The 15,607-nt window shown below is 42.9% G+C and overlaps 1 protein-coding gene across 5 annotated transcripts in view; it reads right to left on the bottom strand.

Moving 5' to 3' along the window:
• Nucleotides 1-15,607, bottom strand: part of C6H1orf168 (chromosome 6 C1orf168 homolog) — a 117,819-nt gene that overhangs the window by 33,627 nt on the left and 68,585 nt on the right. For all 5 annotated transcript variants that reach the window (XR_002345173.1, XM_021096577.1, XM_021096579.1 and 2 more), the window contains exons 5-9: nucleotides 14,103-14,203; nucleotides 8,020-8,054; nucleotides 5,383-5,414; nucleotides 4,520-4,622; nucleotides 1,414-1,573 (exon numbers count right to left, since the gene is read on the bottom strand). Coding sequence is in view for 4 of the 5 variants with exons in the window: in XM_021096577.1 (XP_020952236.1) it covers nucleotides 1,414-1,573; nucleotides 4,520-4,622; nucleotides 5,383-5,414; nucleotides 8,020-8,054; nucleotides 14,103-14,203 (431 nt within the window). In the remaining variant the exon portion in view is untranslated. The remainder of the gene's footprint in view (nucleotides 1-1,413; nucleotides 1,574-4,519; nucleotides 4,623-5,382; nucleotides 5,415-8,019; nucleotides 8,055-14,102; nucleotides 14,204-15,607) is intronic.

Genomic DNA, 15,607 nt, shown 5'->3' with positions numbered 1-15,607 from the left:
AGCCCCTAAGGGAAATCCCCTACTTTTTCTTATGAAGTTATCAGTAAGTTTCTTTAGCACAAAACACAGACACTGAACACATGGTTTCTTAATTCTTACTTCAGGACATTTTTTTCTTTCTTAATCCTCCCTTTTGGCTGAGGCAAATGTAAAAGTTTAAGGCTTCATTTGAAAAGCACAGACAACTCAAAAATTTTATATCCCTGACTTAGACACCTCCCATGAGTTCTTGATACTCCACCTGCCTTTAAACTGTTTCCATTTGGTTATCTAAACATGTCATGTTTCAAACCAAACTTGTGATCTCTCTGCAAATGTGCTCTTCCTGACATCTGCCCCATCTCAATAGAGTGGCAGCCCATCCTTTCAATTGCTCAGATCCAAAATCTTGAAAACATCCTTGATTCTCTTCTCTTATATTCACCTCCAATTCACAGCCACTGGTCAGCTTGACTTTCAGATTACATCCTGAAAGGACAGGATAATAACCTTTTCATTTTCCTTGGGAAATCCTTCAAGTTCCAGATGTGAATGTATGACCTAGGCTGGGTCCATTAGAGGATACTATCCCCCATTCTTGATGACTGGGTCCTGGTTGGCATGTGACACAATCAAGCCAATAACTGACTCAGATTTGGGTCTTTTTGTAAAACCATTAAGAAGATAACCATTTCTAGTTTTCCTCTGGGGTTCCTAAGAGAATAGTGTGTAAGCCTATCACTGCTGGCTGCCATCTTGCCTCCACAAGGGTGGAGTTTGACAAAGGAGCTAAGCCAGAGGGAAGCAAGGCCAGAAGAAAAAGTACCATTGAGTCCTTGTGATACTGATGGTGTCCCTGGATCCAGCCACTCCCAGACTTTCTGCTAGGTGAGCCTCCTTTTCCTCTTTAGGTTTACACAGTATGACCTGATTTCTGTTACTTATAATCAAGAGTCTTGACTCCCAGGAAGATAAAATACAACCTGAATATATGTCCTACGACATCATACTATGTCATCAGTGTCAATGACTTGGGTCTACAGAAATCAACAGGAGCAGGTAGATACAAAGGGAAATGAATAACATTTGCTGAATACTTAGCATGTAATATACTGTCAGATTTGCTCCACGCAAAACCCCAGTGCGGTCTGTATTAAGACCCTTTTTTATACCTGAAGAAGCTGAGGAATATGAAGACGTATGGAGTTACGATATTATCTAGCTAATAAGTATGAGACCTGAGGTTTGACTTGGGTCTTCCGTTTCTACATCCAATGACTTTTGCCTCTCCTGCACAGCTGCCTCGCTCAGGCAAGTTACTTGGTATATGACAGGTATTCAATAAATATTGATAAAATACGTTAAAATATGGGTCATGCACAGCCTTAAAATCATGCACTAATAGTGAGGAGAACCAGAAGGAAACACACTCACAGTGGCCTTGGGAGTGCCGGGCCAGCTTGGGGTCCACCAGGCAAGTCTTTGTCTGGATGATGTCAGTCCCAGGGCCTTCCTTCCTGGGCAGCATGGTCTTCTTACCTCTGTGGACTTTCTCCATCTGGGTTTCTCCAGGTGTCCCTTCACAGGCATCCACCTAAACACATGTCGGGGACAGTCCTGCAGGGCTTTGATTTATCCTTAATTTTTTTTTTTTTTTTTGCTTCTTCATGCAGTTCTGTATTCATTCATTCCTCAGGGTAGCAACTATTTTACTTAACGCAATATTACTCCTGTGCATCATAAAGACATAAACCATGTCTTGTGTTCATCTCTGAAAAGCCAATGAATGCCTGGCAGAGGCAGGCCCATGGGAGGTGGTCGGGGTGGCATGGAGTGCTGACAGCAGGACAGGCACTTGCTATATTGTATCTCACTTAATCTTCATGACACCCCATTAGAAAAACATCATTATTTAATGTTTTTAAACTCAGTTGAGAGGAATAAACAGCTTTGGGTCTCACAGCTAGTCATCTGCCGAGGCCAGACTGAACCCCAGAGCCCTGTGTTCCTGCCACAACCCCAGAGTCCTGTGTTCCTTTGCCCAATATGTCATCTCCTTACCCCCCTTTCTTCTGTTTCTCATCACTTCTTTCCTCACTTCCTCCCTTTGGCATGTGTTAAACACTTACTGATGGACACAATACACTAAGCTCTGGAATAGAGAGATGCAAGTGGCTTCCATGCTGGTCACGGAGCAATACACACAAACCATTAGCTAAGGTATAATGAGGTGAGTGTCATTTGCTGCAGAGTTGCTCACGAGGTGGAAGTGGGAGGGGAGGTCAGTCCTCATGGCTAGGAGACAGGGTGGGGCAAGACTTCAAAAGCAGGTTTTATTTAACTGGGTTTAAAATGCAAGGAAGAAATTGGTTGAGGGGATAAGGACTACCTGGTAGACAAGTCAACACAAACGGGGGCATAGAAGTGTTAGTGTCTTTAGAAGGGACCACAGAGGCTGCTGATGAGGTAAAGGACAGAGGAAGAAAGACTAGAGGCGAGGCTGAAAGGGTTGAGATGGGATGGAGCTGAGTTACAAAAGGTCTTGCGTGCAAGGCAACAAGCATGGGCTTTATCTCATAGTCATAGGGAACCAGGCAGGGGAAAAACCTCATCAGACTTGCATCTCGGAAAGATCTATATAGACTGGCAGGAAGAGACACTAGAGACAGACGAGAATTGGAACACCTCTGGCCATCTCTGTGTTTTATAGTTATGAGATGGGCAGAGGGGATTACTGTCCTTTTGACAAGTGGACATGAGGGTTGACTTTTGACTGTGACAAATACATTTGAAAGGGCTTGGTAAAAGTAAAGTAATGAATAAGGCATGAAATTTCCTGAGCTCTTGCTGGGATCTGGGAAGAAGAGAGGAGAAGAGGAGGGTTATTATTTTAAGCTACATAGCCAAGAATGAAATTTTTAAACAGGGGAAAATGACAAAAAAGTAACAGTCAGCATTTCACACAAATACAGTGACCGCCTTTCTTCAGCTTAGCCCCTCACACAGCAAACACAGGTTCTCCAAGCACTGTCCTTGGGAATGCTTCCTAGAGCCAGTCTGAATCACCATGGACTGTATTTCTACGGACTAATAATTTGTATTTGACCCCCAAAAAGCACTGACCCCTAGACCAGCTAGACCACTCACCACATTTACCCAGCATATTCCAAATAACTATGAATAATTCCCAAACTCAAATGCACTCCACGAAAGGAGGACTGTGTCCCTTTGATGGTAACCTGATCCCATACTTGGCCCTTGGCCAGCACTGACAAAGAGCACATCCTGCTTCTGCTCTTCCATGGTCATCATCCTTCATCATGCTCCTCTGCTGTCTTTCTCATACACTCCTGATTAACCCTTCCTGATGTCTGGCCTCAACATCCAGGATGGTCTTGCCCCTGCCCACTGGCCTTGACACATCATGCTGCCTCCCTGGCTCTGGCCCCTGTCTTTCATTATAAGTGACTGACTTGTTTGAATTATGCTGATTTGTGATGCTCTCGAAACACCCAACCTGGTCCAGCCTGGTCTTTTGGCCTACATGCTAGTTCAGGCCCAGACTACCAACAAGCTGCTTGACTTACCAAAGCCCTGCAGGTAGAACTGGAACAATTTGATATAAGATAGGACCATCTCAAACAGGCATCTTGAATGTTCTGAGCCCCAGTAGTAGCCCTGGTGGTACCTATTGTTTAAGCTTCTGACCACACTAACTTTTTCGAAGGGGGTAGTGTCAATTTGATATGGATACACATATACAGTGTTTGCTATTAATAAACTATATACACACATATAGGTACATATATATACATAATAAACTATACGGATATATATATATTTTGGACGCACCCTCAACATGTAGAAGTTCCTGGGCCAGAGATCGAACCCATGCCACAGCAGGGACTTGAACCACAGCAGTGGCAATGCTGGATCCTTAACCCACTGAGCCACCAGGGAACTCCTACTATTAATAAACAATATTCATCAATTAATGAATTAACAACAATCTATTTCACTTTATGGTAGCTATGGCTTACAAAACAGTTTCATGAGCATCATTTCATTTTATCATCACAAATGAGATAGAATCAGGATGGGAGTGACGATGGTAATTGGGTAGGGACTATTCATTCTCATTTTACACATGAAATGCCTGAGCTCAGAGACTATGCCCCTCTTTTAAGCAGGGCTTCAGAGCACAGAGCTGAAGGAGGAGGCCCTCCCTCCAGGGTGGTACAAGGGCAGGTCGTGCCTGAGTGTGCTTTTGTATTTTGCCCTCTTGGATGCCTTGCTGAACTCACACTAGTCTCAGCCCTGCTCCTAAGGCCTACTTCATGGCTAATAAATGGAAAATCCAAGGCTAGAGTTCAGCTATTGTCATGCTGATTTCTTGGATGAAACACCCAACACCTTCTGCATCTTCTGACTGTCGCTCCGGAGAGCTGCCCATCTCAACCTCTAAAAAGTCGCTCCATGAATTGGTCTCATTACATGGCTGAACTGCGCTGTTTGGTCTGGAGCCCTAGAACCTGGATACCTTGAAAAGATGGTCTGAATGTAGATCCTTTTCTGTTTTTTGATGTTCCAATTCACATGGATCTTTGTCCTTCACTTTTTTATCTTCATCTTCATCTTTGGGGCTGAAATGTGAAGAGATACCAGGGAAAAAGTGAATATCAGAGTGTTTATATGATAGGGTCCCCCTCAATCCTAAATGAAATGAATGGGGAAAGTGAATTTAAACAGGCTTGAGTCCTCTTCCTCCTCCTCTCCCTTCCCCTTCTTCTTTTTTTTTTTTTTTTACAAGGAGACCAGGATGAAGTCAACCATAGACAATTTCTCCAGATTTTTGCCTGCTCCAATCAATGCCAGAATGAATTGTTGCCTAAAACCCCTTAATAATTCCCCATTGCCTATAGGATGAAATATCAGTCCCACCAAGAGAAAAGGAAACCCTCCTACACTGTTGGTGGGAATGTAATTGGTGCAACCACTGTGGAGGATAGTATGGGGGTTTCTTAAAACACTAAATCTAGAACTACTGTATGATCCAGCAACCCCACTCCTGGGCCTCTAACAGGAGAAAACAATAATTTGAAAAGACGTATGTGCCCTAATGTTCATTGCAGCACTATTTACAATAGTCAAGATATGGAAGAAACCTGAATGTCCATCAACAGAGGAGTGGATAAAGAAGCACTAGTAAATATATACAATGTAATATTATTCATCCATAAAAGAGAATGCAATAATGCCTTGCCAGGCACTAGGGGTGCTGAACCAGGTCAGGTGCTGGAAACAGCTGGCCCATTAAGGAAAACCAGTTCAGTCACCAGGGGGTCAATGGCTGATTCATGCTTTTCCTTTTGAAGGAAAACTCACCAAAAAGGTAAAACTCACCTAGGTTCTTGGTGGAGAAAATTCTTCCAAGGCTGAAAGTAAAGGGGAAAATGGTCATTTTCATAAATCAACCTATGTCAAACCCAAACCACGCCTCTGCTATTTGATTCCAGGTCATTAGAGACCTGAGCAAAAGGTGAGGCCAGTGAGGTCTCAGTACAAGGCAAGAGTAGACACTGACAATAGAATGTTCCATAAAGAGTTGCCAGTGAAGCTAAAGATCAATCCAAAAAGAAAACAGGCAGTTCTAAAGCAATGGTGCATGCCAAAGGGAATGTGTAATTTGACTCAGAAAAATCAATTGTTCTCTAAACACCTTTCCAGGAATGCATCTGTAGAACGAAAAACCTTCTAAATCCTATGAGCAAATAGGAATGTGTGATATTTGAGCATTGTCCTTGTGGGCAAAACTGTAGAAGCATGTATGCGAGTCATGCTGGGAATTCTCCCCTCCTGATTACTCACCCTCCAGATTAAAAATCAGCTCTTGCATGATCTAGACTTGGCTCCGTTAAAATTATGTCCTACACACAACTATAAACGTAATAAATTAATTGAGTAATATAAAAAAATTACATCCTAATGACCACAACACAGCCCCTCGTTGAATCTGTCATCACCTATCTGGTGCTATTCACTAACTGGAATCTAGCCAAGAGCTGAAGAGAAGAGAATATATCTAAGCATCCAAAATGCTGCTACAAAGTCTAGTTCAAGAGCTCATCGACCCTCCTTTGAGAAGAGCCTCGCAGACCTTCATTTAGAGACAACTGGCTCTTATTTTCTATATAATTCTAGCAGATTGGAAGGTAGCACTGGCAGAAAGGTATGTCAGGGAGACCTTGCTTTATATCTCTGCCACATTATTTACAGGTTATTTAACCTCTCTGAGCCTCAAGGTTTCGACTATAAAATGGAAGTAGCAATACCAGCTCACAAGGTGACTGTGGGGATTACATGCTGCCGTGTACACAAAAGTGCCTGCCACCAACAGGGACTCAGTGCACACTCGACCACGTGACAGGCTCACCGCTGAACACAAAGAAATGGACAGTAGAAGGAAATAATAACTGACAAAAATAAGAAAACTACTACAGCAAACAGGCCCCGCAGATTTGGTGTGAAGGCAACTAGCTCTGAACATCTATCTACAAAGGCCAAAAGCATCTCATAAGGAAAGCAGGAACTGTGCCCGCCCTGCTCCTTATGTACCAGAGTATTCCAGGTCATCAACAAAGGGTGAAATCAGATTCTAGCCACAGAGCTTAAAAACATTGAGATGAGCATAATACACTTCTGAAAGTTAAAAGATTAAAAAATACATTCATGCTTTTTTTTGTTTTGAACAGGATAAAATTTGGTCATTTAGAAAGTTCCCTTGTGCAGAGAAGTTTATTTGCTGATATCGCCAGAAGTGAAGTATCTTAATAGTTTTCACTTTTGTTAATAAGAATAATCACATCGGCTTTTCTATCTATGAAGCATATCACAAGTGAACAATCCCTTCCCATAAGCATAAGAAAAATGAACCAGAAAGATGAAGGATCTAGACCAAATGTACGCAGTGAGGAAGGAGCAGCAGCTTGACTGACCCAGTAAAAACATTTGGTAGGAGTTCCCATTGTGGCACAGCAGAAATGAATCTGACTAGGAACCATGAGGTTGCAGGTTCGATCCCTGGCCTCACTCAGTGGGTTAAGGATCCAGCGTTGCCGTGAGCTATGGTGTAGCTTGCAGACATGGCTCAGATCTGGTGTTGCTATGGCTGTGGCATAGGCCAGCAGCTGTAGCTCTGTTTAGACCCCCAGCCTGGGAACCTCCATATGCCTCAGATGCAGCTCTAAAAAAAGCAAAACAAAAAACAAAACAAAACATTGGGTAAGTGCCTATTGTGTACCAGGCACCGTGCTAGGTACTTACCTATTTGTCTGACTTAGTTCTCCCAGCAATTCAATGAAACAACTATTGGTCCCTTTATTTACTGAGTATTTATCACTGCAGAGAAGTTTACCGCAAGGCAAACGCTTCCTGCCCTATAGAGAACACACCATTTTATAGAAGATACAGCTGCAGCTCAGGGAGGTTAAATGCCTAGGATAAATTCCAGCATTCACAATTAAATCACTTGCCTAAATTTACCTCTTTTCATTCTCACAATGACTTCTGATGTGGGCACTTCTAGTATCATTATTTAACACGTGAAGAAATAGAGGTTCAAGGTCATCCAGCCAGGAGATGGGATTGAAGCCTGAGATTCAAGGTGCTAGCACAGTGCCCACCAGAAGCCTGAAAAATATGCCTTCTGAGGTCGAGGTCTGGTCATTCTCGTGAAAGACCGGGATACACATGTTTGGCTCATGCCAAGAACTCTAATTTATTAAGGCCAGTTGGTGTTGGCCACGCTAGATGAGGGGCCAGGAATGGATTAGGATCGCTTCCCATCCTAACACCTCTTCTGTCTCTGATGCTGCAGGGCTCAGGCTTCAGAATCTTAGCAGCTGGAGTCTAAAAAAGCCTGAGAAATCTGGAGAAAACACAAAACAAACCTGTTTCCACCCTCATGAAAGAAATGACTTCAGAATCAACTCTGCACACTTGTTTTACTTATAAAGCTGATAAGAACAGAAGACACAATACCTTCTGGAGTTCTTCAATTCTGACTTCATACGTTGCTAAAATAAACATGAAAAAATTATTTTCTTATAGTCTTATATTAATTATATATGATGTTATTTTCTTACTGTCAGTTTCTTATAGTACCCATTTCTTACAGGACCCAGGATTAAAGCAGTTGTGAAAGATGGCAGAGTTCAGTTTTCTCCACCTTCTGAACATCGATATATGGACGACTTGGTTTGGGAAATTCTCAGGTCATTGATTGTGGTTTAATTTTCATGGAGATTTCCAGGATGGAGTGTATAGTCAAGGAAAGCATTGGAAACAATTTTCAGTTTCTTTTTTGGTAAATGGATTCACACCTCATGATTAAGAGAAAGGATTGCAATTTCGCGGTAGCAATTAGCGAGGAAACTTGAAAGGCAAGGGAAAGGGGGGAAAAAAAGGCAACAGAAGTCCAAATTCCACTTCAGCAAAATGAATTTCACTGTGTTTGCCTCCACAAGTCTTTGGTTTCCTCAGCCCAGCTTGAAAAGAGGAGACTGAACACCAGCTAAGGCTTGAATACCTTTTTAGATTTTCCCCAAAGTTCTGTGGATTTTAAAGACATGGTGTCAGACTTAATCATCAACAAATACATACACAAGCAGGAGCAAGAATTTGGGTGCAGAGCCCAACCCTGCCACTTCCTACCTGTGGAACTGCAGACAAATTATTTCATTTTTTGAACCTCAGATTGCTCATCTGTGATATGGGGCCCATTGGTACCTGCCTTCTAGAGTCAATGGGGGAAATCAGAGGAAATGATGAAAGAAATGTATACCTAGCAGAAAGTGTCATGTTTTTGGATAAAACTGCCAATTTTTCTTTGCTTAAAAATTGTAAAAGTTTCCCCCTACTGGTAATGAATACACATGCATAATACATGGGACTTCTCCTGTTCCTTTCCTTCTTGCTGCTAGAGTCCTGAAGCTTTCGTTTACAAAACTGACCCACGCATGGATTTCCCAATTTTCAAAATGATAATCTCCTTCTCTCTCCCTCCTCCAAGTCTCCACCAAACCCTCTGTGTTTTGAAAGAATTAACAAATCATGATCTCTTTGCTTCTATCTACCACCTGGTGGGGAGGCAGATATTATTATTCTGTCTTAGAAACCATCAAGGCTCAGAGAAGACTGACTTGCTAAGAGTAAACAAGGGTAACATGCACACAATTAATAATGTATTCATAACTTGATACTGTATTTTAGCAAAGTGGAGGTTCCTCAATGGCAAGTTCTGCCATCAAAATGTGTCCGCAAGATAGGAATATAAAGTACAAAAGACCATACCCCAGGGGGACAGGAAAAGACCAGGAATTATAATAGGAGGATGTAACTCAAAGCATTAGAGCCCTCGCTCGCTTTCCACAGGCAGTTTACATAACCCTTTCCACTGAAGAGCTGTGCACCTGCTGGGAGACGAAGGACAAATATCAGCAACCCTCCAATGGCTAGTGTCACAACATGGGCATGTCATCCAGGCCCTCAGCTCTTTCTCCATGTCCTCACTCCCTGTGTGACTTGGGAAAAGTCCCTTCACCTCTTTTCCACCTGGAAGTGAGACAGTTATTACTAATATTATAAAAACAATAAGAAAAATGGCTAACTTTCTTTTCATGATAATCACTTCTCATATTCCGATTTTCAAATGAGGAACAGACCCCCAGAGACATGAAGTCACATGCCCAGGGCCACTCAGTTAGGAAATGGCTTTCCAAACTTTCTTTTAGCCATGGAGTCACTCACTTTTTTTTCCTTTCCTTTTTATGGCTATACCCATGGCATATGGAAGTTCCCAGGCTAGGGGTTGAATCAGAGCTGCAGCTGCCAGCCTACACCACAGCCACAGCAATGCCAGATCCGAGCCACATTTGTGACCTACACCACAGCTCACGGCAACACCAGATCCTTAACCCACTGAGCAAGGCCAGAGATGGAACCTGCATCCTCATGGGTCCTAGTCAGGTTCATAACCCACTGAGCCACAGCGGGAACTACATGGAGTCACTCATTTAAACACAATACTGTAGGAGCAGAGACAGAACTTCTCTGGCTGAAGTTATCTCTGGCTGAAGTCTCCAGGACCCTTTAGGACAATCTGTGATCCTAGGAAGCACAGTCCAAAAGGCTATTTCTATTTCTTTGGTAAGATTTTTTTTCTCAATTTGTTTTAACCAAGTTCATCATTGCTCCTTGAAGCATTTTTTATAATAGAGGCTTTAAAGTCTTTGTCAGAAAATTCTAACACTTCAGTCATCCCGATGTTGGCATCTATCAATCATCTCTTGTCATTCAAGTTGAGATTTTCCTGGCTCTTGGGGTGATGAGTGGTTTTCTAGTGAAACCTGGACATTTGCAGTATCATGCTATAAGCCTCTGGATCCTATTTAAACCTTCTGTTTCAGCAGAAGTGGGAAGGACTGCCTTTTTCTTGACAGGTGGGGGTAGAAGTCTGGGTCCCTACTTCTTGGCCTCCTTAAAGCCAAGTAAGGGAAGGGCTCTCATCACTGCAGGGCAGGGCTGGGAGCACCAGCTCCCCACTCCGCTTCTGCTGATGACACCCTGGCTGGGCTGGGGAGGAGTACTCCTACTGCTTCCAAGACGGCTTCTGCAGAAACCACACAGTGGTGGCTGCCTTACTCCTGGTGGTTGTGCAAGTTCCGACTCTCCTCAAAGTCTTCTGTGACGCTATCCAGCAGGGCGGGGAAGGGGCACCCTGTTATTGCTGGGCAGGGGCTGGAATCCATGCTCCCCGTGTGGCTTCACTGGCCTTCACTGTAGGTGTTTTGTTACCCTGGCAGGTTTGAAAGACCCAGTTCCCTACCTGGCCTTCTCTGAAACCGCCTCAGCAGAGGGGCTGGAGTGCATCAACACAGCCTAATGAAAGTTCCAGTGCTCAATGGTGGTGGGAGAAAGCAGTTATTTTCTGTGATTTTGGCTCGGGTAGAATAGTTGTTGTCTACAGGCCTTCTGTCTTTCTAGGCTTCCCTTTTCCTGGCCCTTTGGCTTGAAAAAGCAGGCTTCTATTGGAGCTGTTTTGTCTGTGCCCATTGATGTTTCTGGGTTGCCAGCTTCTTCAGCTCCAAGGCTCAGGTATATGAAGCAAGAAGAAAATCCAGACAACTCACCATCTATCCTCCCTTGGGTCCCAAGGTCCCTGGCTGGTCTACCTTCTTCCTACCTCTTCAGAGTCTTTGAGTTTTCTTACATTTGTATATAAAAATGTACATAAATATGTATATATGTGTATATGTATTTATATATATAAATTTTAAATGTTACATAAAGCGTATATATACACATATATGAATCATATGTGTATATATATGCTTTAAATATATTTATATTTGATATTTAAATTATTAATTCAATAATTTATTATTAGTAGTAAGTGTATTATTAATAATATTAAAGCAGGAGCAGAGTTTATTTAAATATTGTATAATATTTAAATATACTATATATGTGCTTTAAATATATGTGCTTTAAATGTTATATATAGGTACTTTATATATATATTTAAATAAATATATAATATTTAAAGTACTGATATATATGTGTATGATTGCTTTAAATATATAATATCCAAGGGTTTCAGTTGTACTTATCAGGGGTGCAAGGGAAAACACATCTGTTCTATCTTCCCAGAGCAGAATTCACTTGACTTTAAATGTGTCCACAGGACAATTCCTCAAAGGAGATGTTTTACCCATTTTGTAGATGAATAAACAGGTTTCATGTATCATTAACCAGTAAGTGGTGTAAAGAGGATGAGCCATGAGGAAGGGTCAAGTGAACAGGGACAGGTGGGAGTACAGTAGCCCGCTTCCTTCCTTTCCTTTTCCTACAGGATAACTGCATCTTGGCTCTTCAGAGAGGGGCAGGGAAAAGAGTGGGGGATGTACAGAACCCTTTTGATCCCAGGCTGCAGTTCCCTGGCTGCTTTAGCCCTGGAAGACCTCTTCCTATCCCCCCAGGATGCCCTCCTGGCAGGGGAAGCCCTCACCACCACTACCATTCTCCCACCCTAGCACTTTCCTATTGCCCTATGCTCAGGTACCTCCCATCCTAGCCCTTTCCTATTACCCTATGCTCAGGTACCTCCCATCCTAGCCCTTTCCTATTACCCTATGCTCAGGTACCTCTCAGTTGCATCTGTGGCTTATTTTCTGAGCCCTTTCTCTTTTCAGTCATAAACACTTGCCTCCTTAGAAGCACTAAGGGACATAAAGAATTCCTCAGTGAAAGACTGAAGAGAGGCCCGGGTTAGTGGTTCCTTCTTTGGGAACCTCAAATGATGCCCCTGACAAGCCCACCTTGAACATTTGTGGCCTGGAGAGAACAAATGCAGGCCTCTTGTGCAGCTTTCTTTCCATTCTCTACCTTCAGCTTCACCCTACACACAAGGGGCCTTGTGTATGTCAACCTCATCTTCCCCTGACCCCCATAAACAGCCCTTCTTGTCCCAAGAGGAAGGATGTAGGGGAGAGACCCAAACCAGGTCTGAGGGAGCCACCTGTGGGAGGGAATTCTGGGGGTCTCATGTGGTCCTGAGAAAGAAGGTACAGGCTCTGACTACAGCATCCCCCTGGTCCTGTGATATTAGTTTTGTAGAGAGGCATGCAGTTGGAAGGTGTCCAAATGGGGCCCACAGCCTTTCTACTCAAAGGCGGTTTGTGGACCAGCAGCTTTAGGGTCACAAGGGAACTTGTTGGAAATGCAGACGTTCAGCCCCACCCAGAGCTACTGAACCAGAATCAGCATTTTCACAAGATCCCTAGGTAATGTATGTGAACATCAGAATCTGAGAAGCTGAGCTCTTAAGGTGAGCCTGGACACCCCAAATATGGAGAAGCATTGCTTTCTGGGTTGATGGGGACAGGAGTTCCACTTCTTATGGCTAGTATTTTATAAGCCAAATGGGAGAACCTAGAGTTTTCCCAGTCTAGGAGAGTTTTTTCCAGTCGTTCCTCAATCCCTTATTTCCTGGGAGAGGTGAGAAAAATTTCAGCAGGTTCTAACTCTTACCCTGTGAACTTCCTAACTCTGTATTCCAAGGCAAATGATTTCCTCCCCAGAGCTCTGGGCTTCTTTTCTGCACAATAGAGAGGTTGCACAAGATGCTCTCTCTCTAACTCTCCTTGCAGGAAAGGCAAATGTCCTTGAATGAGAAGAGGATAAAACTGTGGAAAGAGCATAGATCTGAGAGACAGTCTAAGCCCGCTGCCCATTACAGCCCTACCACATATGACTTGTGCGACCTTATGCAACTCAATCTCTCGGATCTTCAGTTTTCTGTCTCTAAAAGCAGTGAATACAACTGCTACATCAGCAAGGACATACACAGAGGACCTAACACAGAACCATGGCCCACAGTCTGGGCTCCATCAATACTCGTGTTTATTCCAGCACTAATACTTACGCCTTTTGTAGAGAACTGGCTGATTTTATAGACAGAACAAAGACATACAAACGGGTAGAAATGCTATGAGTCCCTACTTCATCTTCTTCCCTGAGAGGGTCTCTTTTTTCACAGGAAGGTCTGAGCTTTGTCAGCAATACCTGAGGCTGGAAGATTTTGCTCTGAGCCAGTGGTCAGATTCATTAAATGAATCCTCTGCTTCTTATTAAGGTTAAATACAAGGACCTAACGCTCGCAGTCTGTTATCGCCCTCTCCATTCAGGGAGTTACCAAGAGACTCAAGATAGACACCACAAGAAGAGAGATGAAGTTTCCACAGGAGGAGAAGGAGGAAAAAGGGATCGCCATATCCTGATTTTCCCTTCCACATATCCATAGAAGGTAAAGCATCTAAGTAGACTGGTGAAGGAGAAAACAGAAGAGGGAAGAGAGAAGCTAACACAGGAACTGTGAGGTAGCACTGATGCTTAACTGGGTTTATTTATATTTTAAAAGATTAGGCAAGGGGGGAAAAAGGAAATGAGAGTAAAGCATAATGGCTGTGAATTTGGAAACTTATAATTGGCGAGGGGGAAAATACCACTTTGGACACATTTTTTTCCATACGGGGTCACTATATTAATTGGCTTAGCAGACTTACAATCAGCAATTTCTTTTGCGGTGCACAGGTTAATGGAGTCGGTAGAGTGTCTCAGATAGGAAATTGTTGTCTCGTAATTATGTGGTTCTTCAAATTCAGCACTGAGAAGTGTGGAGAAAAAAGGTTACTTAAAGCGAAACATTTTTTAGAACATATTTTCAAACTCAGGCTATTTTTGTCCTCAGTTGAGAAGTAATAATAAGTCTGTCTGGCCCACATGGTGACCTAAACAGATATGGGAGGCACACCACCCCTACTTGAAATACACAGGGATTCTAGCTGATGTATAGCAATGCAAAGAATTCTACCAAGAACCCATAACTCACCTAGAAATCAATAAGGTAAAACTCCCCAGGTGCCAGACAGAGAGAGGAAACCCACAATGAAAGATGTCAATGAGAACTGCAGCCAAAGGATGCTACGGGAAATTAGGATCAAATAAAGATCCCAGGACTGGGTGGCTGGAGATTTAATGTCACTTGGTATGAGTCACAGGCTTCATTTGCATGGGGAGCTGGCCCTGAGTGATGGGTATAAGGTCCAGGGTCACAAAATGCCCTCCCATCTATAAAACTAATTCTGGAAAAGAACCGCACCCCTTCCCAGGGAATGAGCAGGGAAGCTTGCCATCTGACATGGGCTGCTGGAATGAAAAGAGTCGCCTGTGAGAAGGCAGAGACTCTAAAATCCCAGCCCCAAGTAGGGGTTTTATTTTTATTTTTATTTTCAGTTTTTTTTAACTCAATGAACTTATTACATTTATAGTTGTACAATGATCATCACTAATAAATTTTATAGGATTTCCATCCCATACCCCCAGCGCATCCCCCACCCCCACCAAACTGTCTCCTCTGGAAACCGTAAGTTTTTCAAAGTCTGTGAGTCAGCATCTGTTCTGCAAAGAAGTTCAGTCTGTCCTTTTTTCAGATTCCACATGTCAGTGAAAGCATTTGATGTTGGTGTCTCATTGTATGGCTGACTTCACTTAGCATGACAATTTCTAGGTCCATCCATGTTGGTAAAAATGCTGGTATTTTGTTCCTTTTAATGGCTGAGTAATATTCTATTGTATATATGTACCACATCTTCTTGATCCACTCCTCTGTCCATGGACATTTAGGTTGTTTCCATGTCTTGGCTAGTGCTGCAGTGAACATCAGAGTACATGCGTCTTTGTGAGTCATGGTTTTCTCTGGATAGATGCCCAGGAGTGGGATTGCTGGATCAAACTGTAGTTCTATTTTTAGTTTTCTGAGGAATCTTCATACTGTTTTCCACAGTGGTTACACCAATTTACAATCCCACCAACTGTATAATAGGGTTCCTTTTTCTCCACACCCTCTCCAGCACTTACTGTTTGTAGATTTTTTGATGATGGCCATTCTGGCTGGTGTAGGGTGGTACCTCATGGTGGTTTTGATTTGCATTTCTCTAATAATGAGTGATGTTGAACATCTTTTCATGTGTTTTTTGGCCACCTGTATGTCTTCTTTGGAGAACTGTCT

The sequence above is a fragment of the Sus scrofa genome, chromosome 6 (assembly GCF_000003025.6).
Source record: "Sus scrofa isolate TJ Tabasco breed Duroc chromosome 6, Sscrofa11.1, whole genome shotgun sequence".
In the NCBI taxonomy this organism is placed as follows: domain Eukaryota; kingdom Metazoa; phylum Chordata; class Mammalia; order Artiodactyla; family Suidae; genus Sus; species Sus scrofa.
Note: the sequence above shows the minus strand (reverse complement) of the source record. Positions and strands in the feature narration are given on the sequence as shown.